The following is a 15,178-nucleotide window of genomic DNA, read 5'->3' as shown; positions in this document are numbered from 1 at the left end:
TGTTCATCGAGCGTTTGGATGGAGCTGACTCGGGGTGCATGAAATTATGGACGAAGAGCGAAATTCATACGGGGCAGATTAAAGAACTTTGACCTGTTTCATTTTTTACATAGACTTGGATTTGGATCCGGTTAGCTTGGATCGGTTTGGGCCTTAGGCCCAAAACTTCTATCTTCACCTCCCTCATTAGCCTGCGCCCCCCTCCAGTTCATGAACCAGTCCCAAGCTTTTTCGTTGTTGGCTAAAAACCCTAGTGTTGGGACTTTCCCCCATTTGTGAGCCTGTTGTATTGTGTTTTGGTTAATTCATATTCTTCTTTGATAATTACAATTAATATTAGGGTTAGATTTAAAATTAATCATGGTTGATTATGTTAATTAAAATTCTAATTAAATTAATTAGAGTTTTCATATTTAGAATAATTAACAATCTATGTCTTAATTAGTTTTAAATCTTAATTAGGTTACGTTTAGATTTAATTAGAATAACTAGACTAATTAGGTTTTTTGCATAACTAGATAATTAGGCTTAATTAGTTTTTGATTAAATATTAATTTTTAGAAACTATTTTCCTAATTAATTCATTTTTGGCATATTGACCATTTTTCCCGTAGGTAGAAATTCCTGATTTTTTATGCATGATCCCTTAGCTTAGGGATTTTTTTAGAAATATCTTATTTCAGTTAGCTGATTAATTCACTAGGTACAGTTGTTATTTGTCAATCTCACCTATTAGTGTTGACCAAAGGTCACTTTGGCCAACCAAATCCTTTGTATTGTGTTGTAATCCCCAAGCCTATTCAAGTGATCAAAAGACCCTTGATCACTTGATAGGGCAAGTTCGTTGTGCTCAAGTTGTATTGGATATGTTGAATCTCAAGAGCTCAAGACCTCAAGGTTCAAATCCAAGATCAAGACTTCAAAGTCAACACCTATCAAGCATAGCTGAAAAAGTGGGCTATTTCTCAAGCACAACAAAGGTATCAACACTTGTCAATCATAATTCAGATTGTGTGGCATGAGCCTTAATAAATAGAGAATGAATGGGAGTGGAGAATTCCATTAACACATTCTGAATATCTTTGGGTACGGGAAGAATGACCCAGTTGCTCATTGTATTCACCTATATTCATAGACTTTAGCACAATTCGAATCAAATGATTGTCAAGTCTTCTTCTACAACAAGTAGCATTGTACCATCAAGATCAACACCCAGGATCTCTTATCAGTAACTTATCAATTCTGATTCAAGTTGTATGCCATGAGCCTTAAGAAACAAAGAATGATGAGAGTGGAGAATTCTAATCCTTGTCTAGAATATCTTTGGGTACGGGACGAATGACCCAGTTGCTCAAGGTATTCGCCTTTGTTCATAGATTTCAATGCAATTTGAATCATACAATTAACAAGTCTTCTTCAAGCAAGCATCAATCATTCAACACTTTAATAACGAAGCATTATTGCACACCAATCCTTCTTCAAACAGCGAAACACTCTTACTCTCCTCTTGGATTCAGTACCAAACTTTTCTCATTTATGTTCATACATTTTTGGGATCATTACCTTAGTATCACACACCCATTTCCTAATCAATTGCCTCATGCACTGCCTACAGTTACATACTTTGGCATTCATTCATTTGTTGCCCATGGAGTTACAGATTATGGCAACCTTTGATTGTGCATATATAGTTACAGACTTTGGCATACTTTGTTCCTTGCCTATAAGGTACATACCATGGCTTCCTTTCCCTACAAGAGTTACAGACTACGGCAAGCCCCCCTTTTCCCCATTGAGTTATAGACTCTGGCAATCTTGATCTTGTCTATACAGTTACAAACTTTGATATTTCATTTTGCCTTACAGTTACAGACTTTGGCATTCATTTTGCCCATGGAGTCACAAACTCTGGGAATCTTGATTTTGTCTATACATTTCATACTTTGGTACCATTTCTCTTTGCCCTTATTGAGTTACAGACTTTGGCATTCAGATTATTTCTTTTGCCTTGTATAGTTTAGACTATGGCACCCTTATGCATCTTGCTCATGGAGTACAGACTTTGGAAATCTTTGATATTATATTGAAGTTTAGACTTTGGCATCTTATTCCTTTTCCCTTATTGAGTTACAGACTCTGGAAATCTGTTCCTTGCCCTTGTATTAGTTCAGACTATGGCATATCTTTATGCTCTTGCCCCATGGCATTCATCTATTTCATCCCTAGGGAGTTTAGACCATGGGTATATCTCATTATGCCTTGTGGGGTTCAAACCTTGGCCATATCCTTTCCTATCCCAGGGAGTCTCAAATTCTGGTAGCATTCTTGGTTCAGACCATGCCTTCATTAATACCTTATTGTTGATTGCCATCATTGGTTAATATCGCACTCTTGCTTTTTAAGCAATTTGCTTTGCCTCTGGGCAATCCAATCAATATTTTTCTTGTGTCGTATTAGTTCCACGAACTACGGAGCTCTGACTTTCTCATTGCACGATGAGAATACATAGGCACGAGGGTTTGAATCCTCCGCAAGCATATTTATTATTATTTCTTCTTCTGTCTTAAGGCATCATCCATATCTTTCATATCTTCTACCTTCATTCACTTCATGTGATATACCTCTCTCTTTGAGGCAAATACACTACCTCTTTGAGCTCCATTCAATGTCTACTTTTGAACCAAGAGATGTTTTCCCTGATACCAAACACTTAATTCTCTTTATTTTCAGTCGTACCGTATAGTGGTGAATGCTTCAGGCTACCCACATATTGGTTAATGTCAGTTTTACTCTTGGGTTCATAATTCATCTCTATTTGGAGCTTAAACAACATTATCCTTTGGTTCAAACCATATTTGTTATCACTCTTCTTTCACCTTCCACCATTAATTCTATGAACTACGGAGCTCTGGATTCCTTATTGCACTATAAGGATATGTAGGCATGAGGGTCATAATCCTCTCTGAGCACTTTATCTATTTTCTTTCTCTTTCCTTATTCTTTCGTGAGTAACCTTTAGATATAACACACATTCAAGCTAAGAACAATCAAAACGGTTCTCGTTGAGTACAACGGATGTAAATGGTGTTAATATTTTTCCCTTGCATAACCGACTTCCTTACCCAATTTTCTCTTTCCCCTGGATTTTATCGATATTTTCCCTTTCCTTCGGGAATAAATAAAGTTCGATGGTGACTCGATTGTATGTTCGAGTGTGCGATACGTTCGGGTATATTTCTGTTAGCTCCAGTCGACATAAAACTTATCTTTGGTTGCCCTTACAAAACCTAATGTCCCCGTCGATGGATTTTATGATGTTTTTTTTTTTGCATAATTTAAGTCATTTTAATGATGATCAAACATCCATATGTTTTCTATGATAACATGGAGTATTTGACAAAAGAATAATCTAAAACTTTTGATGACAAATATAATTTTGTTGAATATGAATTACTCGAGCAACAAATATGCTTAACTCATAGAGATATGCTCAAAAGAATCAAATTACTTAAAATAGGTTAAAATAGGTTAAATCCTCTATAAGTATTCATTAGAAACCTTTCCCCTCTAGTTCTTTCAAATATAACGTGGATGGCGCTATATTTCAACAATAAACTTGCTTTGATATTAAAATGTGTGTACGAGATGTAATGTTCATTTTATTATGCCTAGAACATATTAGTGTCACATGCGAGGTTTTGAATTTATATAATAGGCTACAATGGATTGTAACAACAAGTCTTACAAATGTCATTTTCGAGCTAGATCATAAAAAAGGTGGTTAATGTTATTCATCATTTAACTTACTATAGATTTGAATATAACTATACTATTGATGATTGCATAGATATTTTAAAGAAACACAACAACTTCAAAGTTGTTTATACTAGCCGCCAAATTAATAATAATGTTCATATTTTGGCAATTGCGTATATCCTCTTAAATGTATTATATATTTATTTAGTAATAATACGAGTTAATTTGGATCGAATAAAAAACTATGATAATTAAAACATTTTTAAAACATTGATCTAGATTGTTTGACTCAAAATTAATAACCATAACATAACGTCTCGTGCTTATCCACGAGGAGTCATTTTCTTTATCATATATATATTTCTCTTTAAACTTCAAAATAATTTCAACTTTCAAGCTTAATATTAAATACAAATATTTTCCCCATAACACCTAAGTAGTAGTAACAGTTAAAACTAGCTTCGAAAAAGGTAAAATAAAAATAATAAATAACAGCATAGTAATTCACGAGAGTGTATATTTTTTTTGGTGATAGCGTTTCAAAGCCCAAAATATTCGAAAAACTGTGAACTTTTGTCATACGTGTGGGCATCTAAATCTACTTTTATATAGATCTTTACATGTCCTTTCATGTCAGAGAGAGAGAAAGTTTTTTAGAGAGAGAAAGTGGGCATCACTCACTCACATGGGTGGACCCTACACACAACCTGGCGTTATTTAAATTACCATAAGGCCCACTTGCAGTGTCAGCAGTACCCATGTGAAGATGTGTGTGCATTGGGTGGACCCCTCTTTTTATCTCTCTTGTTTCTCTCTCTAATAATGGTGTCATTTAAATGACATTATTGCCCCACCCCCACCTCCCACCAGTTTTTATATTCAAAAGTTTAAAATTATTGCATGGTGAACCATCACAAATTCTCCTTTTAATATTAAATAAAATACATCATCATCATTTTGTTTTATTCTTTTCAATATTTAAATTTTAGCCATTTAAAAGAAATAAATAATTCATCCACAAATCCTAACTCTAATGATATCTAGTTGTATATACAAGTTCTATTACACTATTTTTTTTCTCAAAACTTAGATGTATGATTGAAATTAATATCATTTAAAAATTTGCTGAGTATAGAGTTTTCCCAAATAATTAAGAAAGAATGAAGAAACTTCATGTGCAAAATAAAGCATAAGAAAATAGGAGAGAGAGAGAGAGGAGAGAGGGAAAAAACAAAAGAGGGTGAGGGATGAAGGGAAAGAGACCAAGTAGTCATAATCACTTTTGCTTTCAGCTTTAACTTTTTCTTAAAAAAAATCACTTTTGTGTCTTGGTGGTGGCCTAGGGTTTTGATAAGATAAATGTGTTACAACTAATTATACAAGTACACCACATCAATGCAATAATAAACTAAAATAAAACTACTAGAAATCTTCTTTTTCAAATTCAACACACTAAGCCTAATTATAATAATATAGCAATAATCATAATTATAACTTTTTCAACTCTCATTAATCACTTTGAAGTAGTAGTTATACAACAATCTTCTTTCTCTATAATCAGCTTCAGCCATGAAAAGACTTAATTACCCTTCTAATATAAAACTAAAACCAAGGTGTTGTTGTTACTAGTACTGCTATACTATACTACTACTAATGATACTATTCACTCTCTTGATTTTTTTGCTACTATTGTTTTTTTTTAACATGTGGTTGAGTTCAAAATACTAGAGAGAAAATGAGAAGTGAAAATAGTACAATAATAATAATGATAATAATTATGATATAAGGAGAAAAGAAAGTGAATGCATGTCCCACTTCCTTTACTGAACTGCTTTTGATGTATGCATTTTGTATGGAAGTAATTAGAGTATAGTATTCATCATTGATGCTATTGATGCTGATTCCTTCAACGGTGCTGATTGATTCTCTACAAGATTTTTTTTGTTTTCATGTTTCTCTCCCTGCCAAAATATTCAACCAAAAAGTTTTTTCATTGAATAACAGACGTATCTGATGTCTGGTTTGCTTATAATAATGACCAGAAGGCGTATAAGTTACCTGGACCCGAGAAAATTAAATACTAAATGCCAATTGGTCCACCGGTTCCGGCGATCATGCCGATGGTTCCGTGGCCAGAAGTGAACCTAAGTTGCGAAAACAATATCCTCGGTTTAAATATGTCAATAGTCCGAAATCAATGTTTGAAAAATCAAACCAGACATTAATCAAACTATCGAGATGTTCGAGCCAGTTCAACAAGTTAGTTGAACTGGCTCGAACTATAGTTGAAATGTCTGGTTTGGTTTTTAAATTATTGGTCTAAATGTAACGAAGTCGGTACCTAGGTATTTGGCAGTTATAGGATGTGAAAGGCCCGATGTCGAGAGGAGACGACGGTGGAAGAACTGTGTTAGTACTAAATTTGGAGTTGGCAGATGAAGCTGAAGCATCTGAATCAATGGCCTCATTAGGTCCAGTGTTGAAGGCAGCCATGTAGTCACCAATAGCTTTAGTAGGGGAAGCAAAAGGGCTATCAGGGAGATTATGCTCCAAGCTGCATTTATTTATGTAACATAAATTTAGATACATAATCTTTAAAGACACCAATCAATGTCAGAGATTTCAATGTTTGGTTTTGGAAGTGAGGAATAAATGCATGGGACTTTTAGCATGGACTAAAAGAGGAATTTGATGCAAAAAAAGTAAAGGTGCAATGCAACTACATGCTATTATTGTACCTTTTTTGGTTATTATTCTAAATGAGAGAAAGAAGAAAAGTTTTATACCATTCTTGTAAATCACTATCTTCATGAGTTGAGGTTTGTTTGCCACTTGTGTCACTGTTTCCATTCTCTCCTTCTCCTCCATTGACAATGTTTAGTTGCGGATCAACGGGAATTGATGCAGCGCTAACGGAGCCGGAGCCGGAGCCTGAACCCGAACCAGAGCCGTTCTCTGGTATTATATTAAACAACATAAAATGAAAAACAAGTTTATGATAGAATTGATGGAAATCGCGAAAAGGGTGGGAAAAGTTGTTTGTGTTATATACCCTCTTGGCTTTCTGAGCTGCTGTGGAAAGATGAAAATGCAAAGTTTTGATTGAACATGTTAGGAGATTGAGTTGGTGAAGGAATTGGACTTCCGGAGGAAAGTGCGCGATGGTGTTGCTTTTTGATGTCGAGAAGTTGAAGACTCATGAGTCGTCTACTTTGAAGCTCGAGAGCTTGTTGAAGTTCAGCTTGTTCTTCTAACTTCCTCCTCCAGAGAATGTCTTGAGTATTGTAGTACATTCTCCCTCCTATGGAATTTTAAGACATCATACATGTTAAAGAATTGCGGCTATCATAACTAAAACACAAACACTTCATATTGCAGACATGTCTAGTGTCCCGTGTCCGATTGAAAGTGTGTCTGGTGTCTGACATGTGTTTGATACCAACACTTACACATGTGTGCCTGATTGAAAGTGTGTCTGGTGTCAGACATGTGTTTGATACCGACACAACACTTACACACGTGGTTACATTCATAATTTCATATTTTTAAATTATCTGGTGTCAACATGTCTGTGTCGTACTCAGTGTTTGTGCTTCGTAGTTAATCAACTTACCAGCTTGAAGATCGAACGGATCTCCGCCGTTTAGTCCAGTAGGTGTACCACAAGGAGAAAAGTCTCCCCTATCCATTTGTAGCTGCTTTCTGCAAATTACACGAAAGTCTCAGCACAGTTTCATCGCATACATCGAATATTGATCGATAGTGTACAAAAAAAGGAAAAGGAGGTGTTACTTGTCGGGGACTTTGCCTTTCTCCTTGTAAGGCTTAACAAGCACTCGCGCATCACAAACAAAATGAGGGTTTCCTTTCGCTAAAATGAGTTTCACTGTCTCAGGATAAACAAACGTAACGAATCCAAACATCCTTTTTTGCTGATACGGAATCCTGACATCTTGAACCGGCCCATAAATACTGCAACAAAAGTAAAGAAAACCAAATTAACTTCCCAAAACCACAAAACCTAGTGCAAGTTTTGAACTTCAACAAACTCGTTGTCAATCTAAACATGCGCAAATTATTCAATTCATTATGATAAGAGATTAAAAAAGAACCTGAAGTAGTTTGAAACATCTTCCTCTCTAAAAGTACTATCAGCTGGAAAAGTCAAGTATATCTGCCGAGAAGCCGGATTCATCATTCCGATATTGTTCAAAGAAAAATCATTTCTTTCCAACCTCGACCTTCCAAATTTCTGCAAATCTTCATTCATCATAAGTGCTGCAGCTGCAGCTCTGCAATATCATTCATTATTAGTATTCAAGTGTTTAACAAAATCACAGCGTGGCCGAAATTTCAAATAAAAACAAGATTTATGATTTTAAGTAAAAAGTTTATTATACCTATGAGTATCACTTTGTTGCTGCTGAAGAAGCAAACTCAAGCTCTTAGGTGAGTAAGGAAAAGATGAAGTAGCCATGGCAGCGAGTCGTTGTTGCTGAAGAGATTTAGATCTAAGAAGCTGTTCGTGACACTGATCCATCATCTCAATCTTATTAGGAGAACCAACAGCGCCTTCACCGCCATCTCCGAAACCGCCATGAAGAAACCTACAGCTAGTTCCATTCTTACAGTAGCCTCTAGCATAGTAAAGACATGGCTTCCAACCTAAGCCAGAATTCGGATCCTCAGAAACCAAACAAGCATCGTTCACCGAACAGCTTCTTCGATGAATCGAACCTCCATAACCATACGGAAAAAACGAAGGGTCAACACCATTAACATTACCATTACCATTACCAACACTTCCACCACCACTAGGACTAGAAGATAACTCTGACTGAGAGTAAAACAAATCCGAATTCTTTAGCGAAGGCGACGAAGTTCCATCGTTAAGAAAAGAGAGCTGGTCTTGAAGCTGAAACTCATCAATAGAGTCAGAAACTCCTCCATTACCGTAAAAAGGCGAAGAAGTGTTCATGGAACTAGAATCATCAGCCCAAGATGAATTCGGATTTGGGATACTGAGATTCAAAGGATGAGTCATGCCACTGTTTAAGACCCTAGATGAGTTTGAGTTTGAGTTTGAGTTTTGTCTTGAAATTGGAACAGGATTGCTTGAGGAAAAAGGTGAAGGTGATTGAGGTGTTGTTGAAGGAGAGTTCAAAGCTAATCCTAACTCATTTCTAGCTTTGAAAATCACTGAATGAAGAAGTGATTCTGGACCAAAAGCTAATCTAATCATTTCTTTCTCACCATGGTCTTGAAGAAGAAGTAAACCCATTATTTTGGAAGCGTTTTCAGGGTCCATGGTTTGGATCCTTTGAAAAACAATCCTAGTAGCTTCATAACCATCCATAGTTTCTTCCAAAACAAAAAACTAACAAAACCCAAAACTAAAAATTCAATTTTTTCAAGTATATCTCTCTATTAGTAACTATCTTACTCAAGAAAAGTTTGTGTTTTTTTTTCCTTAACCACACACAAAAACCCTACCTACCAACCAAAACCAAAGTGTTTCTTTCTCATGTTCCTGCAAAAGATTAGGCAAAAAAGCAAGTTAAAGGAGAAAGAAAACAAGAAAAGTAAAGTGCTTAAAAAGAGTATTCTCGTGTAGCAAATCAAAACAAAATAACACATAGAAAAAATTGGGTTTTGAAATAAGTTCAAAAGTAGCAAAAGAGTGGAGAGAGAAAGAGAGAGTAAGAGGAATAAAAATCTAATTTTTATATAGTTTCATAATGATTAAAAACAAACCCTTTTTTCCAAATCAAAATTGAAACCCAGTTCTGTGCAGAAATCACAGTCTTACCCATGAAAGCATAAATCTTTCTCTTGGTTACTTTCTTCTGAACTCTGAAACTATCTTCATTACTACACACATACAATAAAGGGTCAACCTTTAGTTAGTAACCAAAACCCAAAAACAAAAAACACAGTTGATTATTATGCTCTACTCTCTTGCTATGGTTTGTGTTTTATGGAGTTGTGCTGTGAGGAAAGAGTGTGTGTAGGAGTGTATGTAGTAGTAGTGAAGTTGAAAGTTTGTCCTATTCAAAAGCCTTTTCTCTTTCTCTCTCTTTCAATTTCTCTCTCTACCCTAATTTTTCTCTCACTAGACACATAAACACAAAACACAAAACACAAACAAAGACAGTTTCTCTATCTATATACTACTAAAGATCCTATCCTAACCCTTGAATAGTTTTTTTTTTGTGTGTGTTTTTTTGAAACAATGAAAAAAAAAACAATGAGTGATGAAATAGTGGTTTTAGGAGGAGCAACAACAAGTGAAAGTGTTAATGTGTGTTTGTGTGTCTAGTTTGAATGGATCCAGATCTGTGTTTCAAATAGTGCACGTTCACTTCCCTCTAACCTCTGACAATATTTTATTTTCTGTTTTTGAGATATATTTTATCCAAATATATATACTATATAACAATATTGCATTTAATGTTAGTTTGTTAAATTCTCTTTATAATTATGTTTATGAAAATGATAATATTTGACTGTCAATAAATTTTACTATATACTAATGACTTGACCAAAAAATAATTATATTAATGAATAAATTTTGATATAATAGAATAATTTTTAAAAAAATGGAGCATATTTAAATTTTAGATTTTATTTTTTAAATGAAAATTTTAATATTGTATTCCAATTTTAAGTAAAAGAAAGAACATTTTAACAAACTATAAGTATTTCAATAAATCTTGTTGGCTGTATTTAATTTAATGATATAATTTTTAATTTTATGTTGACCCATAAATTAATAAATTATTACTATAAATAATTTATTTTGAATAAATTCTAATTTTAAGTAAAAATAATAAATTTAAATTGGATAGTCTAGAATTTAAATAAATTTCAATTGACTGTATTTTATTAATGGTATAATTTAAATTTTATATGTTGACTGCAGAGACTGATAAAGAGTTTTAAATTATGCATTCCTTATTAATGGTATAATTTGAATAAATGGTTAATTATATATATATTCTTACCATTTACAATTTTCCTCTATTAAGTTTCATATTTTGACTATTGTTATGTGTTACATGTATTTATCATTTTAATAAAAGTATTAAGTAATATTATTTTAATATTGTCTCATTCTTAAAAATATATTCATTCATTTTTTATTTAAATTAATGTAAAACGTTGAAAATAATATCAGTTAGTCGTTGTTAAAATTGAAAATGATGATTGTTCCACAATGGATTTAGAATTATTTGTGAGACGGACGACAGTGGAATTGATCAAAGGAACGGTGCTCTGGACTTTTAGTGTAGCGGTGTGGGGTTTACTTAGTACTTTAACGCCCAAGTTAATAAGAGTATGGGAAGTGATGTAAAGTGAAAGTGAATTTGAATTACTTAAAAATGGCACAGTTTCTCTTTTATATAACGGGGGTGGTTAAAACTACATGTGTGAGGTGTGTCGTACTATGTAGTGGAATATTTTATTAAGTTTGACGGTGTATGATGCATAAGAGTTTGAAATCACCTACTCTTATTGATAGTGAGGATTCACCTGCTCTGCGTGTATGTATCTTTAGTATTCGCTTTTGGGCTTTCCGTATTAGGCCTTTTGGATGGCCTAGAACAATTTTCCTTAAACTCTTGTTGTTACTCTGTAAGGCGCAGGTTTTGTCGGTACACTCATAGATAGATTGTCAAGTAAAGAAAGAGTCTTAATGTGACGTCATTAGCATTGGAATAGGTGCATTAAATACATTTTTTGTGTTGGATGATACTTCACTAGGAGCTCTTGACATGTGTCCCCTGTTATGTTAGTAACGATGGATCTCTAAATTTGGGATACTCAAGTTCTTGGAGCCATTTTCAAGGATATTTGGACTGTTGATAGTGCAAACATTACTTTATTGTAAAAGATCGTGAGTTTTTATAAGCTGGACGTTTCAGATTCGCTTGTACTACTTTTTCTCGTTACACAAGACTCCAACTCATCACTTATAAGGTAATGATCGTTTTCTCTTTTTGTCGCCTCCACCTCCTTCGTTAGGGTCTTTATAAGTTCGGGTAATTGAGCTCTAAAAAGGAAATTCAACGGGCGCCAACTCATTACGGAAGGATATGTTTCTGTTTTTTATGCTTATGTTTTGCTTTAATAGATTTTAATTATTGTCGACACCCTATGATTGAAGTGTTTGTATTGTATCTGAACTTGCTAGTTTACTATGTTGGACAAGTGACTTCAAGCACAAGAAGGGGGGTGAATTGTGGTATTTAAAGTTCGAGATTCATTTTATGGTTTTGTTACTTAAGAAATGAATTGTGTTGGTATTCTTTAAGATCATAGTAAAATGAAAAATAAAAACTAAAAACGGTCAAGTAAATTGCAGAAATTAAAAGATAAGAGTTTAGAGAGATGATACCAGTGATTTATCCATGTTCGGTTCAATGTTGGCCTACTTTTGTCCCTAAAAGACCTTGAAATTTTGACTATAAACTTGAGCTTTTACATGTTATGCCCATGAACCTTGATACAATCTGATCTTGAGATTTCACAAAGGCTTATTCCTAACCAAAATGAAAGTTTTTACCCAGACTAAGCTAACGAGCCGATTTAAAGATTTTCTAGGTTTATCTCAATAACCAAACAAAACATTTTCTGGCAAGGTTCTATAACCAAGACAGAGATTTTATAAATGATTTATCTCAAGAACCAAACTCAATTTCTCAATAATATCGCACTCTTGAGAATTATAACAACGGCACGACCAGTACAATTTATTCCTTACGAGTAGTTTTCCACTCTAAAGCACCAAGACAAATTAAGTGAAAGAGAAATATTTCTAGAGAGAGGGAGAAAAAAGAGAGATAAATTCCAAAAAAATATGAAACTTCTGAGTTTTTGTGTGAAATGAGGAGGATAGAAGCCTCATTTATATAGGAGATGAGAGAATCAAAAAAAGGAAATGATTCATGGGCGAATTCAATGACCCACTTGATTAGCTCCTCAACCCAATTGATTGGATGAAAAAAATAATTGATTATTCTGACCCATTTTGGAAATTTTGGAAATTTTGGAAAGAGAGTTGTTTCTAGTCATTAAGACAATGTCATAATCGATTATACAATCGTTTAGGCTTTTTCCAATCGATTGACTTAAAATTCCAATCTTAGTTAGTTCAGAAAAGTGTTTATAATCGATTGGCTTAAGGTCTCAATTGATTGGATAGTTAAAAAATGTTTTTAAAAGGAGACAGACAGTTTCCTAATCAATTGGCTCGACCTTGAAAATATTTTTAAAATATTTGACAATTAGAAATGAGGTTTTAAGTATGTGTGTGTGTGTGTGTGCGCGCGCGCGTGAGAGAGAGAGAGAGAGAGAGAGAGAGAGAGAGAGAGAGAGAGAGAGAGAGAGAGAGAGAGAGAGAGAGAGTGTGTGTGTCTGAGAGTTGCCTTAGTATCTCAGGAGTTACTTACTTAATTTAACAAAACTTTGGTCACTCAGACAGACACTGCAACAACCCAACTTTTAATTTTTTGAAATTATTTGATTTATTACAATTTTTGTGTATTTATTTGATTATTATATAATATTAATTAAATAAATAAGGATGTTAGGGGTGACGTTGAGGTGGGAGTGTGGAGAGTAATTATAGGCTAGTAGAGTTTAATTAAATTATCATAGTTTATTTTAATAATTAAAATGATAATATTTTATTAGATTTATTTAATTTAATAGAAAATAGGAGGTTTGGGGCCAAATTATGATTTATGAGGAATGGAACGGAGGAATGAGTAAGAGGAATAAGAGTTTGGGGCAGAATTAGAATTATAATAATATTTACCCTAATGATATAAATTAGAACAATCTTAGAACTTGGAGGGGATTGGAGGATAAAAAACCAGAGTTTTGCACTGCTGCTAAGATAATCATGTAAATGGGAGAACTATCTTAATAATGGGTATATGCATGAGGGGTAGAATTTAGGAGTCTTTAACCTCAAATTGGACTTTGGAATTTAACATAATTATGCAATTGATGATTGATTTGATGTATGTGATGATGATTTATTATGAAATTTATGTGTTATGATGTATGACAAATTATATTTTGAGGAATTAATGTGTATTCACCATTGTTGTTATTTTGAAGGTTTGAGAATAGTATGATTTTATGAAAAAACATGAATTAAAGATGTCGATTTGATAAAATTAGATATTATTGATGAGTATATAACATGTGGGTAATGTATTGGATCAATTTTATATGCCTGGAATGAGAATTAGGAATTCTACATTAAAATCCAACAAAGAAGACAAGTTCTGCAGATTATAGGGTGTTGACGGGCGTCACGCTGGTGATGGGTAACCCGTCATACTACCCAGGCTTGTTTTCAAGTCGGTCGTCACGTTGGTGATGTCTGCAGTATTGGGGCCGGTGACGGGCGTCACCACCGTGACAACTCCGTCATGAGTCTACAGTGGGCGCAAATACTTGTTTTGATGATATTAAATTGAATATTTTGATTTTTTGACTTTTGTGTATGTTTTAGGAACTATTAGGCTCTGTTAGCTATTGTTTAAATGATATTATGGTATGACTTAATGATTAAACATTATTTAATCAAATTTATGACTTATTTGATAAATGATGGACATGTGCTCACGTGATGATGATGTTGTGTAAATTTGTGTAAATTTTGATGATGATATGTTATTGTAAGAGCATGGACTATGTGGTTAAATTGTGAGTATATTGTTGTATGATGATAGTTCAGGAAGGGAACTATTATTGTTTGATCAATGCATGATTTGTTTATTGTCGAGAGAGGACTTTAAACATTATGTTGTTATTACATTGACGTGTTGTGACTGCACTTATTATGTCATTGTTGTTGATGAAAGAGGCAAGTTGCAATCCGAGTAGGGAGGATTGATGACTTGTTTTGAATCCGAGCAGGGTGGATTCGGGGTTCGAGTAGGGTGAACCTAGTTCATGAGTGAACCAATTGATGATGATATGGTATCACATGCATATGAGTCTGGTTGAAGTTGTAAGTCTCATTGCATAATTTAAAATGATGAATATGTGATTGTTTTGTGTATGTTGATGGATTGGGTGTGAGAATGATGTTGTGTTATTATTGTTGAATGTGTAAATGTTTGAATTCTACCTTACAGCTTATACCGTTAAACTATTAATGTGAATTCTCACCCTTTTTGTTTTGATGTTGTCCACCATGGACATCCTGCAGATACGCAGGAGTATAGTTACCGTCTTGAGTGAGAAATAACTCTTGAAGTTATTTTCATTAGTTATCACATTTATTTTTATTCGTTATGCTTTGATTCTATAACATTGGGATGAACGATGTTTTATTTTATTATGTTTGATGTCGACTTACTTATTTTGTTGAAGTTTAATAACAATTGTATCACTTTGCTTT

General features: G+C 33.8%; 1 protein-coding gene across 1 annotated transcript; it reads right to left on the bottom strand.

Moving 5' to 3' along the window:
* Positions 1 to 5,241: 5,241 nt before the first annotated feature.
* LOC127085673 (zinc finger CCCH domain-containing protein 53) lies at positions 5,242 to 10,015 on the bottom strand. Its single transcript, XM_051026170.1, has 10 exons — positions 9,566 to 10,015; positions 8,157 to 9,286; positions 7,869 to 8,048; positions 7,549 to 7,728; positions 7,370 to 7,458; positions 6,809 to 7,057; positions 6,543 to 6,711; positions 6,098 to 6,310; positions 5,815 to 5,900; positions 5,242 to 5,717 (listed from the first exon to the last, which is right to left on the bottom strand). Exons 2-9 carry the CDS (start codon positions 9,110 to 9,112, stop codon positions 5,837 to 5,839), a joined length of 2,100 nt encoding a protein of 699 aa, XP_050882127.1. The 5' UTR covers positions 9,113 to 9,286; positions 9,566 to 10,015; the 3' UTR covers positions 5,242 to 5,717; positions 5,815 to 5,836.
* Between the last annotated feature and the right edge of the window lie 5,163 nt (positions 10,016 to 15,178).

Source organism: Lathyrus oleraceus, chromosome 5 (assembly GCF_024323335.1).
Source record: "Lathyrus oleraceus cultivar Zhongwan6 chromosome 5, CAAS_Psat_ZW6_1.0, whole genome shotgun sequence".
NCBI classification, from domain to species: Eukaryota; Viridiplantae; Streptophyta; class Magnoliopsida; order Fabales; family Fabaceae; genus Lathyrus; species Lathyrus oleraceus.
The sequence above is the reverse complement of the archived record's forward strand: the minus strand, read 5'-3'. Positions and strand labels throughout refer to the sequence as shown.